Source organism: Oncorhynchus masou, chromosome 13 (assembly GCF_036934945.1).
Source record: "Oncorhynchus masou masou isolate Uvic2021 chromosome 13, UVic_Omas_1.1, whole genome shotgun sequence".
Lineage (NCBI taxonomy): Eukaryota > Metazoa > Chordata > Actinopteri > Salmoniformes > Salmonidae > Oncorhynchus > Oncorhynchus masou.
The window spans coordinates 48,579,010-48,604,515 of record NC_088224.1 but is presented as its reverse complement, the minus strand read 5'-3'; the positions used below and the strand labels follow the sequence as shown (position 1 = coordinate 48,604,515).

The 25,506-nt window shown below is 41.6% G+C and overlaps 1 protein-coding gene across 1 annotated transcript in view; it reads right to left on the bottom strand.

Annotated features, from left to right (window-relative positions):
* Positions 1 to 17,444, bottom strand: part of LOC135552466 (S-arrestin-like) — a 35,010-nt gene extending 17,566 nt beyond the window's left edge. The window contains exons 1-6 of the mRNA XM_064984121.1: positions 17,397 to 17,444; positions 17,094 to 17,154; positions 16,927 to 16,971; positions 16,506 to 16,705; positions 1,885 to 1,944; positions 1,733 to 1,800 (exon numbers count right to left, since the gene is read on the bottom strand). Of these exons, the coding sequence (XP_064840193.1) occupies positions 1,733 to 1,800; positions 1,885 to 1,944; positions 16,506 to 16,705; positions 16,927 to 16,971; positions 17,094 to 17,154; positions 17,397 to 17,444 (482 nt within the window). The remainder of the gene's footprint in view (positions 1 to 1,732; positions 1,801 to 1,884; positions 1,945 to 16,505; positions 16,706 to 16,926; positions 16,972 to 17,093; positions 17,155 to 17,396) is intronic.
* Between the last annotated feature and the right edge of the window lie 8,062 nt (positions 17,445 to 25,506).

The window sequence follows — 25,506 nt, the reverse complement described above, 5'->3', positions numbered from 1 at the left end:
AAATATCCAGAAAAACTTAAGACAATATAAAATCAGCAAAAAAAGAAGTGTCCCTTTTTCAGGACCATGACTTTCAAAGATAATGGTAAAAATTCACATAACTTCACAGATCTCCACTGTAAAGGGTTTAAACACGGTTTCTCATGCTTGTTCAATGAACAATAAAAAATTACTGAACATGCACTTGTGGAACGATCGTTAAGACACTAACAGCTTACAGACGGTAGGCAATTAAGGTCACAGTTATGAAAACTTAGGACACTAAAGAGGCCTTTCTACTGATTCTGAAAAACACCAAAAGAAAGATGCCCAGGGTCTCTGCTAATCTGCGTGAACATGCCTTAGGCATGCTGCAAGGAGGCATGAGGTCTGCAGATGTGGCCAGGGCAATAAATTGCAATGTCCGTACTGTGAGATGCCTAAGACAGCGCTACAGGGAGACGGGATGGTCAGCTGATCGTCCTCACCGAGGCAGACCATGTGTAACAACCCCTACACAGGATCGGTACATCCGAACATCACACCTGCAGGACAGGTACAGGATGGCAACAACAACTGCCCAAGTTACACCAGGAACACATAATCCCTCCATCAGTGCTCAGACTGTCTGCAATAGGCTGAGAGAGGTTGAACTGAGGGCTTGTAGGCCTGTTGTAAGGCCAGTCCTCACCAGACGTCACCGGGAACAACGTCGCCTATGGGCACAAACCCACCGTCGCTGGACCAGACAGGACTGGCAAAAAGTAAACTTCACTGACGAGTCGCGGTTTTGTCTCACCAGGGGTGATGGTCAGATTCGCGTTTATCGTCGAAGGAATGAGCGTTACACCGAGGCCTGTACTCTGGAGCGGGATCGATTTGGGGGTGGTGGGTCCGTCATGGTCTGGGGCGGTGTGTCACAGAATCATCGGACTGAGCTTGTTGTCATTGCAGGCAATCTCAGCGTTGTGCGTTACAGGGAAGACATCCTCCTCCCTCATGTGGTACCCTTCCTGCAGGCTCATCCTGACATGACCCTCCAGCATGACAATGCCACCAGCCATACTGCTCATTCTGTGCGTGATTTCCTGCAAGACATGAATGTCAGTGTTCTGCCATGGCCAGCGAAGAGCCCGGATCTCAATCCCATTGAGCACGTCTGGGACCTGTTGGATCAGAGGGTGAGGGCTACGGCCATTCCCCCCAGAAATGTCCAGGAACTTGCAGGTGCCTTGGTGGAAGAGTGGGGTAACATCTCACAGCAAGAACTGGCAAATCTGGTGCAGTCCATGAGGAGGAGATACACTGCAGTACTTAATGCAGCTGGTGGCCACACCAGATACTGACTGTTACTTTTTTTGCCCCTCCACCCTTCTTCAGGGACACATTATTACATTTCTGTTAGTCACATGTCTGTGGAACTTGTTCAGTTTTTGTCTCAGTTGTTGAATCTTGTTATGTTCATACAAATATTTACACATGTTAAGTTTGCTAAAAAAACACAGTTGACAGTGGGAGGACGTTTATTTTTTTGCTGAGTTTAGTATATGAGTTGGGAAGGTGGAACTGCACTGTACTTCAACAGGCTGTATCACAACCGGATGTGATTGGGAATTCCATAGGGCGGCGCACAAATGGCCCAGCGCCATCCGGATTTGGCCGGTGTAAGCTGTCATTGAAAGTAAGAATTTGACTTGCCTAGCCAAATAAAGGTTAAATAAAAAATAATGTTTGTTTCTGAGTCTGAACTTACCGCTTTTCAATTTTCTCGTCTTGGTTCTCGGCACAGAAAGCCTTTACTTCAAATTCGACAGCGCAGCGCTGTGAACAGAGGTTGAGAATTTAGAATACCATACAGCGCACATTAATTGAGGTAGAAAGGCTACTGCTGGCTGTGTTACTCACCTTGCCCACATCGGATGGAGCCGGCTGCAGACACACAGAGCACGGCAGGTTGTCTGGGAACTGAAAGACACGGAACACATCATGCTGTCAATTTCGGCAGAACTATGTCACACCCACTACGTACTACTATTAGTCTGTTACAGTGTCACATCACTTCTTACTATGGTCAGTCTGTTACTGTGTCACATCACTACTTACAATCCAAGCTTGATGCCCTCAGTCTCACACAAATTATAAGGTACAACCACAAATCCGTAAACACGGGGACCCTCATAGATATTATCCTAACTAACTCGCCCTCCAAATACACCTCTGCTGTTTTCAACCAAGATCTCAGCGATCACTGCCTCATTGCCCGCATCCGTCTGCGGTCAAACGACCACCCCTCATCACTGTCAAACGCTCCCTAAAACACTTCAGCGAACAGGCTTTCTAATTTACCTGGCCGGGGTATCCTGAAATGACATTGACCTCATCCCGTCAGTAGAGGATGCATGGTTATTCTTTAAAATTGCCTTCTTCACCATCTTAAATAAGCATGCTCCATTCATAAACATTTGAAACAGGAATAGATATAGCCCTTGGTTCACTCAAGACCTGTCTGCCCTTGACCAGCAAAAAAACATCCTGTGGTGTTCTGCATTAGCATTGAATAGCCCCCGTGATATGCAACTTTTCAGGGAAGTTATGAACCAATATACACAGGCAGTTAGGAAAGCTAAGGCTAGCTTTTTCAAGCAGAAATTTGCATCCTGTAGTACAAACTACAAAACGTTCTGAGACACTGTAAAGTCCATGGAGAATAAAAGCACCTCCTCCCAGCTGCCCACTGTACTGAGGCTAGGAAACACTGTCACTACCGATAAATCCACAATAATTGTGAATTTCAATAAGCATTTCTTTACGGCTGGCCATGCTTTCCACCTCGCTACCCCTACCCTGGTCAATTGCCCAGCACCCTCCACAGCAACCCGCCCAAGCCCCCACCATTAATCCTTCACCCAAATCCAGCTAGCTGATGTTCTGAAAGAGATGCAAAATCTGGACCCATACAAATCAGCCGGACAAGAAAATCTGGACCCTCTCTTTCTAAAATGATCTGCCAAAATTGTTGCAAACCCTTTTAATAGCCTGTTCAAACTCTCTTTCGTATCGTCTGAGATTCCCAGAGATTGGAAAGCTGCCGCGGTCATCCCCCTCTTCAAAGACCCAAACTGCCACAGACCTATACCTATCCTACCTTTATAAGGTCTTTGACCACAGTACCTTCTCCGCAATGCAACCTGGTTTCAGAGCTGGTCATGAGTGCACCTCAGCCACGCTCAAGATCCTAAACGATATCCTAACTGTCATCGATAAGAGACATTACTGTGCATCGACTGCAATCGACCTTGCCAAGGCCTTCGACTGACAATCACCACATTCTTATCGGCAGACTCAACAGCCTTGGTTTCGCAAATGACTGCCTCGCCTGGTTCACCAATTACTTCTCAGACAGAGTTCAGTGTGTCAAATCGGAGGGCCTGTTGTCCGGACCTATGGCAGTCTCTATGGGGGTGCCACAGAGTTAAATTCTCGGGTCGACTCGCCTCTCTGTATACATCAATGATGTTGCTCTTGCTGCTGGTGATTCTCTGATCCACCTCTACGCAGACGACACTATTCGTTATACTTATACTTCTGGCCCTTCTTTCGACACTGTGTTAACTAATTTCCAGACGAGCTTCAATGCCATACAACTCTCCTTCTGTGGCCTCCAACTGCTCTTAAATGCAAGTAAAACTAAATGCATGCTCTTCAACCGATCGCTGCCCACACCTGCCCGCCCGCCCAGCATCACTACTCTGGACAGTTCTGACTTAGAATATGTGGACAACTACAAATACCTAGGTGTCTGGTTAGACTTTAAACTCTCCTTCAAGACTCACATTAAGCATCTCCAATCAAAAATTAAATCTAGAATCGGCTTCCTATTTCACAACAAAGCATCCTTCACTCATGCTGCCAAACATACCCTCGTAAAACTGACCATCCTACCGATCCTCGAATTCGGCAATGTCAGTTACAAAATAGCCCCCAACACTCTATTCAACAAATTGGATGTAGTCTTTCACAGTGCCATCCGTTTTGTCACCAGAGCCGCATATACAACCCACCATTGTGACCTGTACGCTCTCGTTGGCTGGCCCTCGCTTTATACTCGTCGCCAAACCCACTGGCTTCAGGTCATCAACAAGTCTCTGATAGGTAAGGCCCCGCCTTATCTCAGCTCACTGGTCACCATAGCAGCACCCACCAATAGCCCACGCTCCAGCAGGTATATCTCTCTAGCCACCCCCAAAAGCAAATTCCTTCCAGTTCTCTGCTGCAAATGTTGGGAATGATTTGCAAAAACTCCTGAAGCTGTAGACTCTTACCTCCCTCTAGCGTTAAGCACCAGCTGCCTGTGCAGCTCAGAGATCACTGCACCTGTACATAGCCCATCTGTAAATAGCTCATCCAACTACCTCATCCTCATACTGTATTTATTTATTAATCTTGCTCCAATGCTCCAATGCACCCCTGTATCTCTACTTTCACATTCATCTTCTGCACATCAATCACTCTAGTGTCGAATTGGAATATTGTAATTACTTCGCCACCACGGCCTATTTATTGCCTGTGTATAGATTTTCTTCAACTGCATTATTGACTGTATGTTTTGATCATTCGATGTGTAACTCTGTTGTTGTATGTGTCAAACTGCTTTGCTTTATTCTTAGCCAGGTCGCAATTGTAAATGAGAACTTGTTCTCAACTTGCCTACCTGGCTAAATAAAGGTCAATTAAAATAAAAATAAAAAACACTTACAACTGTCAGTCTTTTACAGTGTCACATCACTACTTACTAATGTCAGATTATTAGAATATTAAGTCACTACTTACTACTGTCAGTCTGTTATAGTGTCACATCACTACTTACTACTGTCAGTCTGTTATAGTGTCACATCACTACTTACTACTGTCAGTCTGTTACAGTGTCACATCACTTACTACTGTCAGTCTGTTATAGTGTCACACCCACTACTTACTACTGTCAGTCTGTTAGTGTCACATCACTACTTACTACTGTCAGTCTGTTAGAGTGTCACACCCACTACTAACTACAGTCAGTCTGTTATAGTATCACATCTCTACAGTCAGTCTGCTATAGTGTCACACCCACTACTTACTACTGTCAGTCTGTTATAGTGTCACATCTCTACAGTCAGTCTGTTATAGTGTCACACCCACTACTTACTAATGTCAGATTATTAGAACATTACATCACTACTTACTACTGTCAGTCTGTTACAGGGTCACATCACTACTTACTACAGTCAGTCTGTTACAGTGTCACATCCACTACTTACTACTGTCCGTCTGTTATAGTGTCACATCACTACTTACTACAGTCAGTCTGTTGCAGTGTCATATCACTACTTACTACTTTGAGTCTGTTATAGTGTCACACCCACTACTTACTACTGTCAGTCTGTTACAGTGTCACATCACTACTTACTACTGTCAGTCTGTTACAGTTTCACATCCACTACTTACTATAGTCAGTCTGTTATAGTGTCACATCTCTACAGTCAGTCTGTTACAGTGTCATATCACTACTTACTACTGTCAGTCTGTTACAGTTTCACATCCACTACTTACTACTGTCAGTCTGTTATACTGTCATATCCACTACTTACTACTGTCAGTCAGTGGCAGTGTCACATCACTACTTACTACTGTCAGTCTGTTATAGTGTCACACCCACTACTTACTACTGTCAGTCTGTTACAGTGTCACATCACTACTTACTACAGTCAGTCAGTCTGTTAGTGTCACATCACTACTTACTACTGTCAGTCCGTTATAGTGTCACACCCACTACTTACTACTGTCAGTCTGTTAGTGTCATATCACTACTTACTACTGTCAGTCTGTTACAGTTTCACATCCACTACATATTACTGTCAGTCTGTTACAGTGTCACATCTCTACAGTCAGTCTGTTACAGTGTCATATCACTACTTACTACTGTCAGTCTGTTACAGTGTCATATCACTACTTACTACTGTCAGTCTGTAATAGTGTCACATCTCTACAGTCAGCCTGTTACAGTGTCATATCACTACTTACTACTGTCAGTCTGTTATAATGTCATATCCACTACTTACTACTGTCAGTCTGTTACAGTGTCACATCACTACTTACTACAGTCAGTCTGTTCGTGTCACATCACAACTTACAACTGTCAGTCTGTTACAGTGTCACATCACTACTTACGACTTCGAGTCTGTTATAGTGTCACACCCACTACTTACTACTGTCAGTCTGTTACAGTTTCACATCCACGACTTATTACTGTCAGTCTGTTACAGTGTCACATCTCTACAGTCAGTCTGTTACAGTGTCATATCACTACTTACTACTGTCAGTCTGTTACAGTGTCATATCCACTACTTACGACTGCCAGTCTGTTACAGTGTCACATCACTACTTACTACTGTCAGTCTGTTACAGTGTCACATCACTACTTACTACAGTCAGTCTGTTACAGTGTCACATCACTACTTACTACAGTCATTCAGTCTGTTAGTGTCACATTACTACTTATTACTGTCAGTCTGTTACAGTGACACATCTCTACAGTCAGTCTGTTACAGTGTCATATCACTACTTACTACTGTCAGCCTGTTATAGTTTCACATCCAGTACTTATTACTGTCAGTCTGTTACAGTGTCACATTACTACTTACTACTGTCAGTCAGTCTGTAAGTGTGACATCACTACTTACTACATCGAGTCTGTTATAGTGTCACACCCACTACTTACTACTGTCAGTCTGTTACAGTGTCACATCACTACTTACTACAGTCAGTCAGTTTGTAAGTGTCACATCACTACTTACTACATCGAGTCTGTTATAGTGTCACACCCACTACTTACTACTGTCAGTCTGTTACAGTGTCACATCACTACTTATTACTGTCAGTCTGTTACAGTGACACATCTCTACAGTCAGTCTGTTACAGTTTCACATCCACTACTTACTACTGTCAGTCTGTTACAGTGTCACATCACTACGTACTACTGTCAGCCTGTTACAGTTTCACATCCACTACTTATTACTGTCAGTCTGTTACAGTGTCACATCACTACTTACTACTGTCAGTCTGTTCCAGTGTCAGTTCACCACTTACTACTTTGAGTCTGTTATAGTGTCACACCCACTACTTACTACTGTCAGTCTGTTACAGTGTCACATCACTACTTACTACAGTCAGTCTGTTATCGTGTCACATCTCTACAGTCAGTCTGTTACAGTGTCATATCATTACTTAGTACTGTCAGCCTGTTCCAGTGTCACTTCACCACTTACGACTGTCAGTCTGTTATAGTGTCACACCCACTACTTACTACTGTCAGTCTGTTACAGTGTCACATCACTACTTATTACTGTCAGTCTGTTATAGTGACACATCTCTACAGTCAGTCTGCTATAGTGTCACACCCACTACTTACTACTGTCAGTCTGTTATAGTGTCACATCTCTACAGTCAGTCTGTTATAGTGTCACACCCACTACTTACTAATGTCAGATTATTAGAACATTACATCACTACTTACTACTGTCAGTCTGTTACAGTGTCACATCACTACTTACTACAGTCAGTCTGTTGCAGTGTCATATCACTACTTACAACTTTGAGTCTGTTATAGTGTCACACCCACTACTTACTACTGTCAGTCTGTTACAGTGTCACATCACTACTTACTACTGTCAGTCTGTTACAGTTTCACATCCACTACTTACTATAGTCAGTCTGTTATAGTGTCACATCTCTACAGTCAGTCTGTTACAGTGTCATATCACTACTTACTACTGTCAGTCTGTTACAGTTTCACATCCACTACTTACTACTGTCAGTCTGTTATACTGTCATATCCACTACTTACTACTGTCAGTCAGTGGCAGTGTCACATCACTACTTACTACTGTCAGTCTGTTATAGTGTCACACCCACTACTTACTACTGTCAGTCTGTTACAGTGTCACATCACTACTTACTACAGTCAGTCAGTCTGTTAGTGTCACATCACTACTTACTACTGTCAGTCCGTTATAGTGTCACACCCACTACTTACTACTGTCAGTCTGTTAGTGTCATATCACTACTTACTACTGTCAGTCTGTTACAGTTTCACATCCACTACATATTACTGTCAGTCTGTTACAGTGTCACATCTCTACAGTCAGTCTGTTACAGTGTCATATCACTACTTACTACTGTCAGTCTGTTACAGTGTCATATCACTACTTACTACTGTCAGTCTGTAATAGTGTCACATCTCTACAGTCAGCCTGTTACAGTGTCATATCACTACTTACTACTGTCAGTCTGTTATAATGTCATATCCACTACTGACGACTGTCAGTCTGTTACAGTGTCACACCCACTACTTACTACTGTCAGTCTGTTACAGTGTCACATCACTACTTACTACAGTCAGTCTGTTCGTGTCACATCACAACTTACAACTGTCAGTCTGTTATAGTGTCACATCTCTACAGTCAGTCTGTTACAGTGTCACATCACTACTTACGACTTCGAGTCTGTTATAGTGTCACACCCACTACTTACTACTGTCAGTCTGTTACAGTTTCACATCCACGACTTATTACTGTCAGTCTGTTACAGTGTCACATCTCTACAGTCAGTCTGTTACAGTGTCATATCACTACTTACTACTGTCAGTCTGTTACAGTGTCATATCCACTACTTACGACTGCCAGTCTGTTACAGTGTCACATCACTACTTACTACTGTCAGTCTGTTACAGTGTCACATCACTACTTACTACAGTCAGTCTGTTACAGTGTCACATCACTACTTACTACAGTCAGTCAGTCTGTTAGTGTCACATTACTACTTATTACTGTCAGTCTGTTACAGTGACACATCTCTACAGTCAGTCTGTTACAGTGTCATATCACTACTTACTACTGTCAGCCTGTTATAGTTTCACATCCAGTACTTATTACTGTCAGTCTGTTACAGTGTCACATCACTACTTACTACTGTCAGTCAGTCTGTAAGTGTGACATCACTACTTACTACATCGAGTCTGTTATAGTGTCACACCCACTACTTACTACTGTCAGTCTGTTACAGTGTCACATCACTACTTACTACAGTCAGTCAGTTTGTAAGTGTCACATCACTACTTACTACATCGAGTCTGTTATAGTGTCACACCCACTACTTACTACTGTCAGTCTGTTACAGTGTCACATCACTACTTATTACTGTCAGTCTGTTACAGTGACACATCTCTACAGTCAGTCTGTTACAGTGTCACATCACTACTTACTACAGTCAGTCAGTTTGTAAGTGTCACATCACTACTTACTACATCGAGTCTGTTATAGTGTCACATCCACTACTTACTACTGTCAGTCTGTTATAGTGTCACATCACTACGTACTACTGTCAGCCTGTTACAGTTTCACATCCACTACTTACTACTGTCAGTCTGTTCCAGTGTCACTTCACCACTTACTACTTCGAGTCTGTTATAGTGTCACACCCACTACTTACTACTGTCAGTCTGTTACAGTGTCACATCACTACTTACTACAGTCAGTCTGTTATCGTGTCACATCTCTACAGTCAGTCTGTTACAGTGTCATATCATTACTTAGTACTGTCAGCCTGTTCCAGTGTCACTTCAACACTTACGACTGTCAGTCTGTTATAGTGTCACACCCACTACTTACTACTGTCAGTCTGTTACAGTGTCACATCACTACTTATTACTGTCAGTCTGTTATAGTGACACATCTCTACAGTCAGTCTGTTACAGTGTCATATCACTACTTACTACTGTCAGTCTGTTACAGTTTCACACCCACTACTTACTACTGTCAGTCTGTTACAGTGTCACATCACTTACTACTGTCAGTCTGTTTCAGTGTCACATCACTACTTCTACGGCCAGTCTGTTATTGTGTCACACCCATTACTTACTACTGTCAGTCTGTTATAGTGTCACACTCACTACTTACTACAGTCAGTCTGTTACAGTGTCACATCACTACTTACTACTGTCAGTCTGTTACAGTGTCATATCACTACTTACTACTGTCAGTCGGTTACAGTTTCACATCCACTACTTACTACTGTCAGTCTGTTACAGTTTCACATCCACTACTTGCGACTGTCAGTCTGTTTCAGTGTCACATCACTACTTCTACGGCCAGCCTGTTACAGTGTCACATCACTACTTACTACTGTCAGTCTGTTATAGTGTCACACTCACTACTTACTACAGTCAGTCTGTTACAGTGTCACATCACTACTTACTACTGTCAGTCTGTTACAGTGTCATATCACTACTTACTACTGTCAGTCTGTTATAGTGTCATATCCACTACTTACAACTGTCAGTCTGTTACAGTGTCATATCACTACTTACTGCTGTCAGTCTGTTAGTGTCACATCACTTACTACTGTCAGTCTGTTAGTGTCACATCACTACTTCTACGGCCAGTCAGTTACAGTGTCAAATCAATACTTACTACTGTCGGTCTGTTCCAGTGTCACTTCACCACTTACTACTTCGAGTCTGTTATAGTGTCACACCCACTACTTACTACTGTCAGTCTGTTACAGTGTCACATCACTACTTATTACTGTCAGTCTGTTACAGTGACACATCTCTACAGTCAGTCTGTTACAGTGTCATATCACTACTTACTACTGTCAGTCTGTTACAGTTTCACATCCACTACTTAATACTGTCAGTCTGTTACAGTTTCACATCCACTACTTGCGACTGTCAGTCTGTTCCAGTGTCACTTCACCACTTACTACTTCGAGTCTGTTATAGTGTCACACCCACTACTTACTACTGTCAGTCTGTTACAGTGTCACATCACTTACTACTGTCAGTCTGTTTCAGTGTCACATCACTACTTCTACGGCCAGTCTGTTATTGTGTCACACCCATTACTTACTACTGTCAGTCTGTTATAGTGTCACACTCACTACTTACTACTGTCAGTCTGTTATAGTGTCACACTCACTACTTACTACAGTCAGTCTGTTACAGTGTCACATCACTACTTACTACTGTCAGTCTGTTACAGTGTCATATCACTACTTACTACTGTCAGTCTGTTACAGTTTCACATCCACTACTTACTACTGTCAGTCTGTTACAGTTTCACATCCACTACTTGCGACTGTCAGTCTGTTCCAGTGTCACTTCACCACTTACTACTTCGAGTCTGTTATAGTGTCACACCCACTACTTACTACTGTCAGTCTGTTACAGTGTCACATCACTTACTACTGTCAGTCTGTTTCAGTGTCACATCACTACTTCTACGGCCAGCCTGTTACAGTGTCACATCACTGCTTACTACTGTCCGTCTGTTATAGTGTCACACTCACTACTTACTACTGTCAGTCTGTTATAGTGTCACACTCACTACTTACTACAGTCAGTCTGTTACAGTGTCACATCACTACTTACTACTGTCAGTCTGTTACAGTGTCATATCACTACTTACTACTGTCAGTCTGTTATAGTGTCATATCCACTAGTTACAACTGTCAGTCTGTTACAGTGTCACATCACTACTTACTGCTGTCACTACTTCTACGGCCAGTCAGTTACAGTGTCAAATCAATACTTACTACTGTCGGTCTGTTCCAGTGTCACTTCACCACTTACTACTTCGAGTCTGTTATAGTGTCACACCCACTACTTACTACTTCGAGTCTGTTATAGTGTCATATCCACTACTTACAACTGTCAGTCTGTTACAGTGTCACATCACTACTTACTGCTGTCAGTCTGTTAGTGTCACATCACTTACTACTGTCAGTCTGTTAGTGTCACATCACTACTTCTACGGCCAGTCAGTTACAGTGTCAAATCAATACTTACTACTGTCGGTCTGTTCCAGTGTCACTTCACCACATACTACTTCGAGTCTGTTATAGTGTCACACCCACTACTTACTACTGTCAGTCTGTTACAGTGTCACATCACTTACTACTGTCAGTCTGTTATAGTGTCACACCCACTACTTACTACTGTCAGTCTGTTACAGTGTCACTTCACTACTTAGTACAGTCAGTCTGTTATAGTGTCACATCTCTACAGTCAGTCTGTTACAGTGTCATATCCACTACTTGCGACTGTCAGTCTGTTACAGTGTCACATTGTCACATCACTACTTACTACAGTCAGTCAGTCTGTTCGTGTCACATCACTACTTACTACTGTCAGTCTGTTATAGTGTCATATCCACTACTTACAACTGTCAGTCTGTTACAGTGTCACATCACTACTTACTACTGTCAGTCTGTTATAGTGTCATGTCTGTTACAGTGTCACATCACTACTTACTGCTGTCAGTCTGTTAGTGTCACATCACTTACTACTGTCAGTCTGTTAGTGTCACATCACTACTTCTACGGCCAGTCAGTTACAGTGTCAAATCAATACTTACTACTGTCGGTCTGTTCCAGTGTCACTTCACCACTTACTACTTCGAGTCTGTTATAGTGTCACATCCACTACTTACTACTGTCAGTCTGTTACAGTGTCATATCACTACTTACTACTGTCAGTCTGTTATAGTGTCATGTCTGTTACAGTGTCACATCACTACTTACTGCTGTCAGTCTGTTAGTGTCACATCACTTACTACTGTCAGTCTGTTAGTGTCACATCACTACTTCCATGGCCAGTCAGTTACAGTGTCAAATCAATACTTACTACTGTCGGTCTGTTCCAGTGTCACTTCACCACTTACTACTTCGAGTCTGTTATAGTGTCACACCCACTACTTACGACTGTCAGTCTGTTACAGTGTCACATCACTTACGACTGTCAGTCTGTTACAGTGTCACATCACTTACTACTGTCAGTCTGTTATAGTGTCACACCCACTACTTACTACTGTCAGTCTGTTACAGTGTCACTTCACTACTTAGTACAGTCAGTCTGTTATAGTGTCACATCTCTACAGTCAGTCTGTTACAGTGTCATATCATTACTTAGTACTGTCAGTCTGTTATAGTGTCATATCCACTACTTGCGACTGTCAGTCTGTTACAGTGTCAGATCACTACTTACTACAGTCAGTCAGTCTGTTCGTGTCACATCACTACTTACTACTGTCAATCTGTTACAGTTTCACATCCACTACTTACTAAGTCGCTCTGGATAAGAGCGTCTGCTAAATGACTTAAATGTTAAATGTTACTGTCAGTCTGTTACAGTGTCACATCACTACTTACTACTGTCAGTCTGTTACAGTGTCACATCACTACTTACTACTTTGAGTCTGTTATTGTGTCACACCCACTACTTACTATTATCAGTCTGTTACAGTGTCACATCACTACGTACTACTGTCAGTCTGTTCCAGTGTCCCTTCACCACTTACGACTTCGAGTCTGTTATAGTGTCGCACCCACTACTTACTACTGTCAGTCTGTTAGTGTCATATCACTACTTACTACTGTCAGTCTGTTACAGTTTCACGTCCACTACTTCTTACTGTCAGTCTGTTACAGTGTCACATCTCTACAGTCAGTCTGTTACAGTGTCATATCACTACTTACTACTGTCAGTCTGTTACAGTGTCACATCCACTACTTACTACTGTCAGTCTGTTACAGTTTCACATCCACTACTTACGACTGTCAGTCTGTTCCAGTGTCACTTCACCACTTACTACTTCGAGTCTGTTATAGTGTCACACCCACTACTTACTACTGTCAGTCTGTTACAGTTTCACATCCACTACTTACTACAGTCAGTCTGTTATAGTGTCATATAACTACGTACTACTGTCAGTCTGTTACAGTGGCACATCTCTACAGTCAGTCTGTTACAGTTTCACATCCACTAATTACTACTGTCAGTCTGTTACAGTTTCACATCCACTACTTACGACTGTCAGTCTGTTCCAGTGTCACTTCACCACTTACTACTTTGAGTCTGTTATAGTGTCACACCCACTACTTACTACTGTCAGTCTGTTACAGTGTCACATCACTACTTAGTACAGTCACTCTGTTAGTGTCACATCACTACTTACTACTGTCAGTCTGTTATAGTGTCACACTCACTACTTACTACTGTCAGTCTGTTATAGTGTCACACCCACTACTTACTACGGTCAGTCTGTTACAGTGTCACATCACTACTTACTACTGTCAGTCTGTTATAGTGTCACACTCACTACTTACTACTGTCAGTCTGTTATAGTGTCACACTCACTACTTACTACAGTCAGTCTGTTACAGTGTCATATCACTACTTACTACAGTCAGTCTGTTATAGTGTCATATCCACTACTTACAACTGTCAGTCTGTTACAGTGTCACATCACTACTTACTGCTGTCAGTCTGTTCGTGTCACATCACTTACTACTGTCAGTCTGTTAGTGTCACATCACTACTTCTACGGCCAGTCAGTTACAGTGTCAAATCAATACTTACTAATGTCGGTCTGTTCCAGTGTCACTTCACCACTTATTACTTTGAGTCTGTTACAGTGTCACATCACTACTTAGTACTATTATTCTGTTAGTGTCACATCACTACTTACTACTGTCAGTGTTTTACAGTGTCACATCCACTTTTTAATCTGATCAACCTGTTGCCGCAGATAAGGGGGGGCTCTAGGGGGGCAAGCCCCTCATCTGTAAATGTGAACATTTTGCATTTTTCAAAAACCTGAAACAGCCTTTACCTTACAATCTAGAGCCATAATCATTATGTGTAATTCTATGTAAAAAAAAAAAAAAACAGATCATACATTTTCTGCATATAGTATAGTATAGTTTTTTCAAATCGGTTAGGACTTCTACTTTGTAGACGACACAAGTAATTTTTCCAACAATTGTTTGCAGACAGATTATTTCACGTATAATTCGCTGTATCACAATTCCAGTGGGTCAGACGTTTACATACACTAAGTTGACTGTGCCTTTAAACAGTTTGGAAAATTCCAGAAAATGATGTCATGGCTTTAGAAGCTTCTGATAGGCTAATTGACATAATTTGAGTCAATTGGAGGTGTACCTGTGGATGTATTTCAAGGCCTACCTTCAAACACCTGCCTCTTTGCTTGACATCATGGGAAAATCAAAAGAAATGAGCCAGGCATTTTTTTGGGACCTCCACAAGTCTGATCTATCCTTGGGAGCAATTTCCAAATGCGTGAAGGTACCACGTTCATCTGTACAAACAATAGTACGCAAGTATAAACACCATGGGACCACGCAGCCGTCATACTGCTCAGGAAGGAGACGCGTTCTGTCTCCTAGAGATGAACGTATTTTGGTGTGAAAAGTGCAAATCAATCCCAGAACAGTAGCAAAGGACCTTGTGAAGATGCTGGAGGAAACAGGTACAAAAGTATCTATATCCAAAGTGAAAAGAGTCCTATATCGACATAACCTGAAAGGCCGCTCAGCAAGGAAGAAGCCACTGCTCCAAAACCCTCATAAAAAAGCCATACTACAGTCTACAACTGCACATGGGGACAAAGATAGTACTTTTTGGAGAAATGTCCTCTGGTCTGATGAAACAAAAATAGAACTGTTTGGAGGAAAAGGGGGAGGCTTGCAAGCCGAAAAACACCATACCAACCGTGAAGCACAGGGGTGGCAGCATGATGTTGTGCGGGGGCTTTGCTGCAGGAGGTACTGGTGCACTTCACAAAATAGATGGAATCATGAGAAGGGAAATTATGTGCATATATTGAAGCAGCATCTCCAGACATCAGTCAGGAAGTTAAAGCTTGGTCGCAAATGAGTCTTCCAAGTGGACAATGACCCCAAGCATACTTCCAAAGTTGTGGCAAAATGGCTTAAGGACAACAAAGTCAAGGTATTGGAATGGCCATCACAAAGCCCTGACCTCAATCCTATAGAAAGTGTGTGCGAGCGAGGAGGCCTACAAATCTGACTCAGTTACACCAGCTCTGTCAGGAGCTTGAGGGAAGCTTGTGGAAGGCTACCCGAAACTTTGACCCAAGTTAAACAATTTAAAGGCAATGCTAACACTCTGATAGTGTTTGAATCTAAACTTCTGACCCACTGAGAATGTGATGCAAGAAATAAAAGCTGAAATAAATCATTCTCTCTACTATTATTCTGACATTTCACATTCTTAAAATAAAGTGTTGATCCTAACTGACCTAAGATAGGAAATTGTTTTTGTATGTAAACTTCCGACTTCAACTGTACATGGGCTAGCTGAAGCCAACTTCATAAAAGTGCAAGGTGGTTAGTAGTATACAGAGAAACAACAGAAAATGGAACATTAATATTTAATATTTTTTAAACAGGATAAATCTGAGTGCAGAAGCCCCTGTGCCCCCTATGGGCATGATGCCTTTGTACTGTGTGTCTGCGGTGTAGGGTGAAGTTGCCCCTAGATGTGATCTTGGGCCAGATTAGAATTTCCCCCGCTAATGGCTAAGGTTAGGATTTGGGGAAGGGGAGCTGATCCTAGATCTGTACCTAGGGTACACTTCACCCCAAAGCATGCGTCTGTTCTCAGTCACCTCAAAGAAGAAAGGAATGGCATTGTCTCCCAGCTTGCGCAGTAGTTTCTCCTGCATCTTGGTGTGTATGCTCCTTTCCTTGTCCTGCAGTTCGGGGTACACCTGTCGGGTGGTCAGAAAGATGTCCCTACGGAACGCTACACCCATCACGTCCATGTCATCTCTGCCATACCGGAACGTGCAGGACAGCATGACAAACACTATGGGGCAAACAACGTCTTCACTGCTTTTTTTATAGACAGTTACATTCATTCCTAGGTACAATGTAACCTTACTAGGAAAACCTTGGTGCCCTATTCATAGGCTATAACTGGGACCCAGAGATTTTCCTATCGTGAAATTACATGGTCAGGAAAAACTCCTGGCCCCTCTTCATTCCTAATTTACAAAGCTGACATGAGTTCAAAGTTGAAAAACCAACCTTTCTTTCCTTTGACCTGTACAGGGTCGATCAGCACAACTCCATCTGATTCATATAGGGGAGAGAAATAGCCCTTGAGCATGACAAAAGCACAAGGCAAAAAGATCCAAATAGAAGCAAGTCCTTCCCTTCCCTGAAATGGTTTTGTTTCTCGGTCACACACTCACCAACAGGGTCGATAGAGTCACAGTGATCCACAAAGTCCCTCTTGGCCATGTACACCCCAACCTATGACAGATCAGACATGAGACTTTTCCAATGGTAATGACAAACGGCCCTGCACATAGCCTACATCGTTGTAGTTGTCACCAACTGCTTGCAAATACAAACAAACAAACAAACAAACAAACAGGAGAAAAGAACATAGATGACAAGCACGGGCAGATGGATAGGATAAAACCAAAATTAATACATCATTTTTTAAAGACAACTCTGGTACTGTCTTTGCTGGCCTTAGGAGGGATACTCACCGACTTATCACGGGAGAGTTTCTTGAAGATAACATGTTTGGGGCTCATGGTTTTAGTCTCTGAAATCTACAGAAGAAATTACATTGTCACTAGAAATGCGGCTGACTGACATAGGATCAAATAAAGGCTGATGTTTGATTGGCGGCTGTCTTTATTCGATATCTGCAGGCATAGATACAAATCTGACTCAGTCTATCAGTGTAATGGCAATAAAACACTAAATGGCTGCAGAAAACAGTTTAAAGCCTCCAGTTCTAAAAACCCCATCAATATGATATCATCAACCCAATTTTTTCTCATTGTACTAATAGTTTGCCTCTTCACCTGGCATTGCTATTTTCTCAATACCAGTCTAGGGAAGTTGCTGCATCGTATCATAACTACCTTATAATTGCTACACAAACTTGCTTAACCACCCATCTTCCCCACACCCAACCTATACAGTAGAAATGCCACAAGGGCAGGTTGACTGACCTGTAGTTGTAGTGCTGGACGTGTAGGGGTCAGCTGCAGGTAACACTAGTGTACCAGGCACAACTATGTGGCTGCATTTATGATCTGTGTGGGTGCTGCTGACCCCCCCCCCTCAACTCTGCCTTATCTCAAGCCAGAAATTGCCCTTAAGCACAGATCTAGGATAAGTTCACCCTCTATGAATCCTATTCTAAACGACTGTGGAGTAAAGTGTCAAAACTGACCATAGATCAGTGTCTAGGGACGACTTCATCCCACCTCAGGTCCTCCCTGTCACGCCTCCCTCGGGATAAAGCAGGAGTTTAGTTACTAATTGGATCGTCAGCTCTTTTCCATCAGCTTGATTAAGGGCCAAGATCTGAAGCACGAGGACATAATCCTTACACATGTACGGTAGGCCTAACCAGCAGAGTGCACCGTGATGGGTCGTACACACTGGCAGCGTTCCAGGTTGACTATATTGCAGAGGTATGCCACAACACACAACATCTGGATAGGTGTTTAACATATACACTAGCCACATCAGCTAGTAATCTGATGCCCGACTGCACAGTTGATGACATGGCATGCCACTATTAATTGATGCAATGCAACTGTTGCAATGTTGTCTGTCTGGAACGCGACCTCTGACTGAGCATTGAGCCATTCTACTACTACAGTGTCTTCAGAAAATATTCACAGCCCTTGACTTTTTCCACAATTTGAAAATGTATTAAATTCAGATTTTTTTCCCCACTGCCCTACACACAATACCCCATAATGTCGAAGTGGAATTATGTTTTTCAAAATCTTTACAAATAAACCAAAAACGTAAAGATGAAATGTCTTGAGTCACTATGTATTCAACCCCTTTCTTATGTCAAGCCTAAAAAAGTTCAGGAGTAAAAATGTGCTTAACAAGTCACATAATAAGTTGCATGGACTCACTGTGTGTGCAATAATAGTGCTTAACATGATTTTTGAATAACTACCTAATTTCACTACCCCACATATACACCTGTAAGGTCCCTCAGTCGAGCAGTGAATTTAAAACACAGATTCAACCAGGATCAGGGAGGTTTTCCAATGCCTCGCAAAGAAGGGTAGATGCATATTTTTTTTTTAAAGACACTAAATATCCCTGATTAATTACACTTCGGATGGTGTATCAATACACCCACTCGCTACAAAGATAAAGATATAGGATTGCCGGCCTATTTTGAGAGACTACTGAACAGCCCATGGTTCAACTCAAATTGTCCCATTACATTCTTCTTACAAAGTACAATGGATCCTCCTACCAGAGCACACTGCTGCTGTGAGACAGGCAGACAAGCTGTTGTCACACTTCATTCCATATCCACTAACACACATACTGTATATATTGAATAGGTTGAGGGTAACGTGAGCAATAATTATGTCTTCAGCCATCTTAACTGACGTGTTTCACAGATCATCGACGGTCTCCGTAAGTGGCCAGGTACTACTTTGTAGTCCTTCCTAACCTAGTTGGCGGAGAGGAAGGAAACCGCTCAGGGATTTCTCCATGAGGCCAATGGTGACTTTATAACAGTTACAGAGTTGAATTAATGGCTGTGATAGAACTGAGGATGGATGAACAACAGTGTAGTTACTCCACATTACTAACCTAAGTGGCAGAGTGGAAAGAAGGAAGCCTGTACAGAACACAAATATTCCAAAACATAAATCCTGTTTGCAACAAGGCACTAAAGTAATACTGCAAAAAATGTTGCAAATCTATTCACTTTTTGTCCAGAATAAAAATTATTTTCAAGCATAGTGGTGTTATGGGTATGCTTGTTATCATTAAGGACTGGGGAGTTTTTCAAGATAAAAAAAAAACTAACTGGAGCTAAGCACAGACAAAATTCTAGAGGAAAACCTGGTTGTCTGCTTTCCATCAGACACTGGGAAATAAATTCACCGTTCAGCAGGACAATAACCTAAAACACAATGCCAAATCTACACTAGAGTCGCTTACCAAGAAGACAGTGAATGTTTCTGAGTGGCCGAGTTACAGTTTTTACTTAAATCTACTTGAAAATCCAATGGGAAGACTTGAAAATGGTTGTCTAGCAATGATCATCAACCAATTTGACAGAGCTTGAAGAATATTGAAGAATGGGAAAATGTTGCACAATCCAGATCCAGCTGTAATCACTGCCAAAGGTGCTTTTACTCATGGGTGTGAATACTTATGTAAATGAGTTCTATTTTTAATTTTGTCATATGTATTTATTAAGGATCCAAGGTAGCAGCTACTCTTGCTAGGGTCCAGCAACATTAAAGCTGTCACGACTTCCGCCGAATTCGGGGCTCCTCTACTTGTTCGGGCGGCGTTCGGCGATCAATGTCACCGGCTTTCTAGCCATCGCCGCTCCATTTTTCATATATCCATTTGTCTTGTCTTGTTTTCATACACACCTGGTTTTCATTCCCCCACTCAATATACTTGTATTTAACCCTCTGTTTCAAGTGATGTTCGCTAAGCGCTTTACTTTATTGTTCTGTTTCTTGAGCGCATTTATTTTGTTGTGCTCCCTGTTTGGAACTATAATAAAGTGGCTTTATTTAATCATACTCTGCTCTCCTGCACCTGACTTCGCCTTCATACACACCCTGACAAAGGCAGTTATATACAATTTTAAACATTACATGCCATTACATTTCATAGCAATTTACCCAATACATTTAGTGTGTTCCCTCAGGCCACTAATCCACTATCACATATTTACAATATAACATCCATGTGTATGTGTGAAGAGTGTGTGTCTTATGTGTATGCGTGTCTGTTTACAGTAGCTGCTGTTCCATAAGGTGTATTTCTAACTGTTTTTTAAAAATGGATTCTACTGCTTGCATCAGTTACCTGATGTGGAAAAGAGATCCATGTAGCCATTTCACTATGTAGTACTGTGCGCCTCCCAGTCTGTTCTTGACTTAGTGATTGTGAAGAGACCTTTGGTGGCATGTATTGTGGGGTATGCATGGGTGTCCGAGATTCCTGCCATATAGTTTAAACAGTCACCTCAGTGCATTCATTATGTCAACACTCACAAACAATTAGTGATGAAGTAAATCTCTCCTCCACTTTGAGCCACGAGAGAATAACATGCATTGTATTAATGATCTCTCTACTGTTCAGCCATGCTGCCATGTTCTGATACAATTGCAATTTTCCTGAGTCCCTCTTTGTGTCACCTGACCACACGACTGAACAGTAGTCCAGGTGCAACAAAACTATAGCCTGTAGGACCTGCCTTGTTGACAGTGTTGTTAAAAAAGCAGAGCAGTGCTTTATTATGGACAGACTTCTCCCCATCTTTGCTACTGTTGTATCACCATATTTTGACCATGACAGTTTACAATTCAGGGTTACTCCAAGCAGTTTAGTCACCTCAACTTGCTCAATTTCCACATTATTTAATACAAGATTTAGTTGAGGTTAAGGATTAAGTGAATGATTTGTCCCAAATAGAATGCTTTTAGTTTTGAGATATTTATTCCTTGCCACACATTCTGAATCTAACTGCAGCTCTTTGTTAAGCATTGCAGTGATTTAACTCGCTGTAGTAGCTGATGTGAATAGTGTTGAGTCATCTGCATACATAGACACACTGGCTGTACTCAAGGCTAATGATATGTCATTAGTAAACATTTTAAAATGTAAGGGGCCTATAGAGCTGCCCTGGGGAATACCTGAATCTACCTGGATTATGTTGGAGGGGCTTCCATTAAAGAACACCCTCTCTGTTCTGTTAGACAACTAACTTTTTATCCACAATATAGCACAGGGTGTAAAGCCATAATGCATACGTTTTTACAGCAGCAGACTATGGTCAATAATGTCATTAAAAAAAGTCGAACAATCTTTTCATCATCAATTTCTCTCAGCCAATCATCAGTGCTGTGCTTGTTGAATGTCCTTCCCTTTTAGCATGCTGAAAGTCTGTTGCTAATTTGTTTATAGTAAAATAGCATCGTATCTGGACCAACACACATTTTTACAAAAGTTTACTAAGGGTTGATAACAGGCTGATTGGTCAGCTATTTGAGCCAGGAAAGGGAGCTTTTCTTGGGTAGTGGAATTACTTTTGCTTCCCTCCAAGCCTGAGAGCACAAACTTTCTCGTAGGCTTAGAATTAAAATATGGCAAATAGGAGTGGCAATATTGTCCGCTATTATCCTCGGTAATTTTCCATCCAAGTTGTCAGACCCCGGTGGCTTGTCATTGTTGATAGACAACAGTAATTTTTTCACTTCTTCCACACTCACTTTGTGGAATTCAAAATGAAAATGCTTGCCTTTCATAATTTTACCAGTTATACTTGGATGTGTAGAGTCAGCATATGTTGCTGGCATGTCATGCCTAAGTGTGTTTTCATTGGCAAGATCAGCAATCATTAAAGTAATTGTCAAAATCAGTGGGTTTTGTGATGAATGAACCATCTGAAATCAATGAATGGTGGAGCTGAGTTTGCCTTTTTGCCCAAAATATAATTTAAGGTGCTCCGATGCTTTTTACTATCATTCTTTATGTAATTTATTCTTGTTTCATAGTATAGTTTCTTCTTTTTATTACGTTTAGTTACATGATTTCTCAATTTGCAGTACGTTTGCCAATCGGTTGTGCAGCCAGACTTATTTACCATTCCCTTTGCCTCATCAATCCACAGGGATTTAACAGTTGCAGTTTTAAGCTTTTTCTTGAGTGGGAAACCTGGTGAAAGCCAGTCAATATTTAAATCACCCAAAATATACACCTCCCTGTTGATAGCACATACATTATCAAGCATTTCACGTTATCCAGATACTGACTACTCACACTTGGTGGTCTATAGCAGCGTCCCAACAGAATAGGCTTTAGGTGAGGGAGATGAACCTGTAGCCATATTACTATAACAGTACTTATCATGAGATCCTCTCGAAGCATTAAACGGTAACACCCCCACTTTTGGCATTTCTGTCTATTCTGTAGATGTTATAACCATGTATTGCTACCGCTGTATCAAAGGTATTATCTAAGTGAGTTTCAGTGATTGTCAGAATATGAATGTCATCTGCTCCTAGCAAATGATTGATTTCATGAACCTTGTTACTTAAGTTACATTTGTTAACTTGGACTATTTGTAGCTGGGGGTTAGTTTTTGTCTGAGGACTGGTCAGTCGGGTCTGTAATAAGGTGTCCATATGAGGGCAGCGTCAATCTTATTAGGATTGTCCTAATGTGGACACCGTACAGGTGTACTACCGTGCAGTCTCTCCTGCCTGACTGAGCTGTAAAGACCTTGTTGTCAAACTCAGCAGTCTGCAGGCTGACATCAGCAGAGGGGCCTAGGGGATTACACTGAATATTAATCACCAGAGATGAATCGCTGCAATTTCTTCTCTCACAGACCTTTCTACACACAAACTGTTAATACAGTAGGTAAACAAAGATGGGCAGAGGGAGTTACAGTCCTTCCTCTGCATTTAATACTGACATGCATTTGCCCACATGCACCTGAAAGAGCATGCATTGCTTACATATTCAATGTATGATTGTGTATTTAATGTCTGATGGTATAATCACATTAATGTGGTACTGTGTGGCTCAGTTGGTAGAGCATGACACTTGCAACGTCAGGATGCGCTATGGCATATATTATTATATATTACATTCATTTTAGTTCCAATATATCTGAATGAAACTATGTGACATCAAACATTAGACAATTTGTAACAAAAGGTCATGCCTATGAATTACCCAAGACTACCACAAACAACCCCCCCAAAATGCCACAAACTACAATAATCTCAAAATACTGTTCTGTTACTATGTCGCCGCCAAGTCTAAGGGTAGAGCTAGAAAATTCTTGCCCCTTGAATGCTGCCATAGAAGTTACATTGGAAGTGCCAATCCAAGAAGGCTCAAGGTCATTTTCCACAGATAAAATGACTTCAAATCACATATGTACAGTAGCTTTGATTAGACTGATGTCATTATCAGACTTTCAAAATCTTAGCTAGCAGTCAGCATCATGAGTCAATTCAACAATATACTGGTAAAACATTTTTAATCCTTGTCATATGAAGAGAAAACAATGAAGAGAAATTAAAGATAGCGTATCGGTGCTCATCGGCCATAAACATTACACAACAAGTTGGAAAATGCAAATTCAACAATGTGGTATGGAAGGAATCAGTGATATTGTGAAGTGAAGTGTCTGTGTGGTCCCAAATCTGTGATTAAGGGTCTCTTTTTCAAGTTTAAAATTATAAACATTCAACATCGACCATGCTGTCAATTAAACAGGATTTGTGTCGCGCTCAAAACAACTGCAAAAACATGACTTCAGTGAGTTCAAGACAACTGGGAAGTTGGGAATAAACAAGCTCCGACTGGGAAAATATGTTTTGAACGGTCATCCAACTCGGAATTGAAAATCTGTCGTCTTTCTAGAGCTATGACCTGAAGATCAATGACGTCACCATGATTCGAACTTGTTTTTTTTGGACCTTAAATCCAGAGAATGCCAGACTTTGAGGACAAAATTTGCCCATGAAGGACCGCTGTGCCACCTTCCTGTTCAAGTGAGCACAGCACAACAAAGTGAGTCCAAAAATGTATTGTTTACTGCTGCATAAATTATGTAATATGCCAGGGAGATATGTATAATGTAGCTAAGAAAGTAATACTAAGTGTAAGTGTAAGCCCATGTGCCTCTCCCTTTTAATTTGGTTTATTTACCCCTCTTAGTTGTGCCTACTGTTCTGACTTGGTGGTGCACATGTAGCCTATAACCTGTTCTTGAGAAATGTAATCATCAAATATTGTAAGAGCTTTCATTGTCTGCTTATATGTCCCCTTTATTTATCCTATGGTTCTGACTTGGTGTACAGGGATTACAATGTAAGAACGGTCCATGTTCTGAAAGTGCTAAACAAATAGTTGTATTGACTACGTCCGTCCTACATTAGCTGGCTCATTAATGTAATAATCGAAATACAAATTGCCTCTTATCCACTTGTCATCCCTTTATGCCATAGTTTGTACATCTCAATTGTCATTAGAAACCACATTTGTTTAAGCAAGTCAGCCATTTATCAGTTGTGGTTTTTTAAAGGCAGTACATGAGGCTGAATGAACTGTTTCTCTGTCAGACAAGGCTCCGCTGATAGCCAGGTGCATCAATGGTAAGGTGCTGGGACTACTGTTGCGACAGCTATATGTAGGCCCTAACAGTTTGTGGGCAACGTTTGTCACCGTTATAGTGCAATTCATTTATTGTTTAGTGTTGGTTGTGTAGTGGCTTTGCTGGCATGCATCCCACTTTTTTTTGCTCCAGAAAGATTTACATGCTAAAATCGCCACTGACCTCAATTGTCAGTAGAAAACACATTTATTTAAGCAAGTCAGCCACATCAGCTTTGTTTTATAAAAGGCCAAGAATTAGGCTGAATGAACTGTTTCGCTGCCAGACAAGGCTCCGCCAATAGCCAGGTGTAGCAGTGGTAAGGATTCACTCCGTGGTACTGAAAAGAAAGCTCTGCTGTTGGGACAGCTTTACTGTAGGCTTTAACAGTTTATGGGCACCGTTTGTTACCGTTATAGTGCAATTAATGTATTGTTTAATGTTGTGTAGTGGCTTTGCCC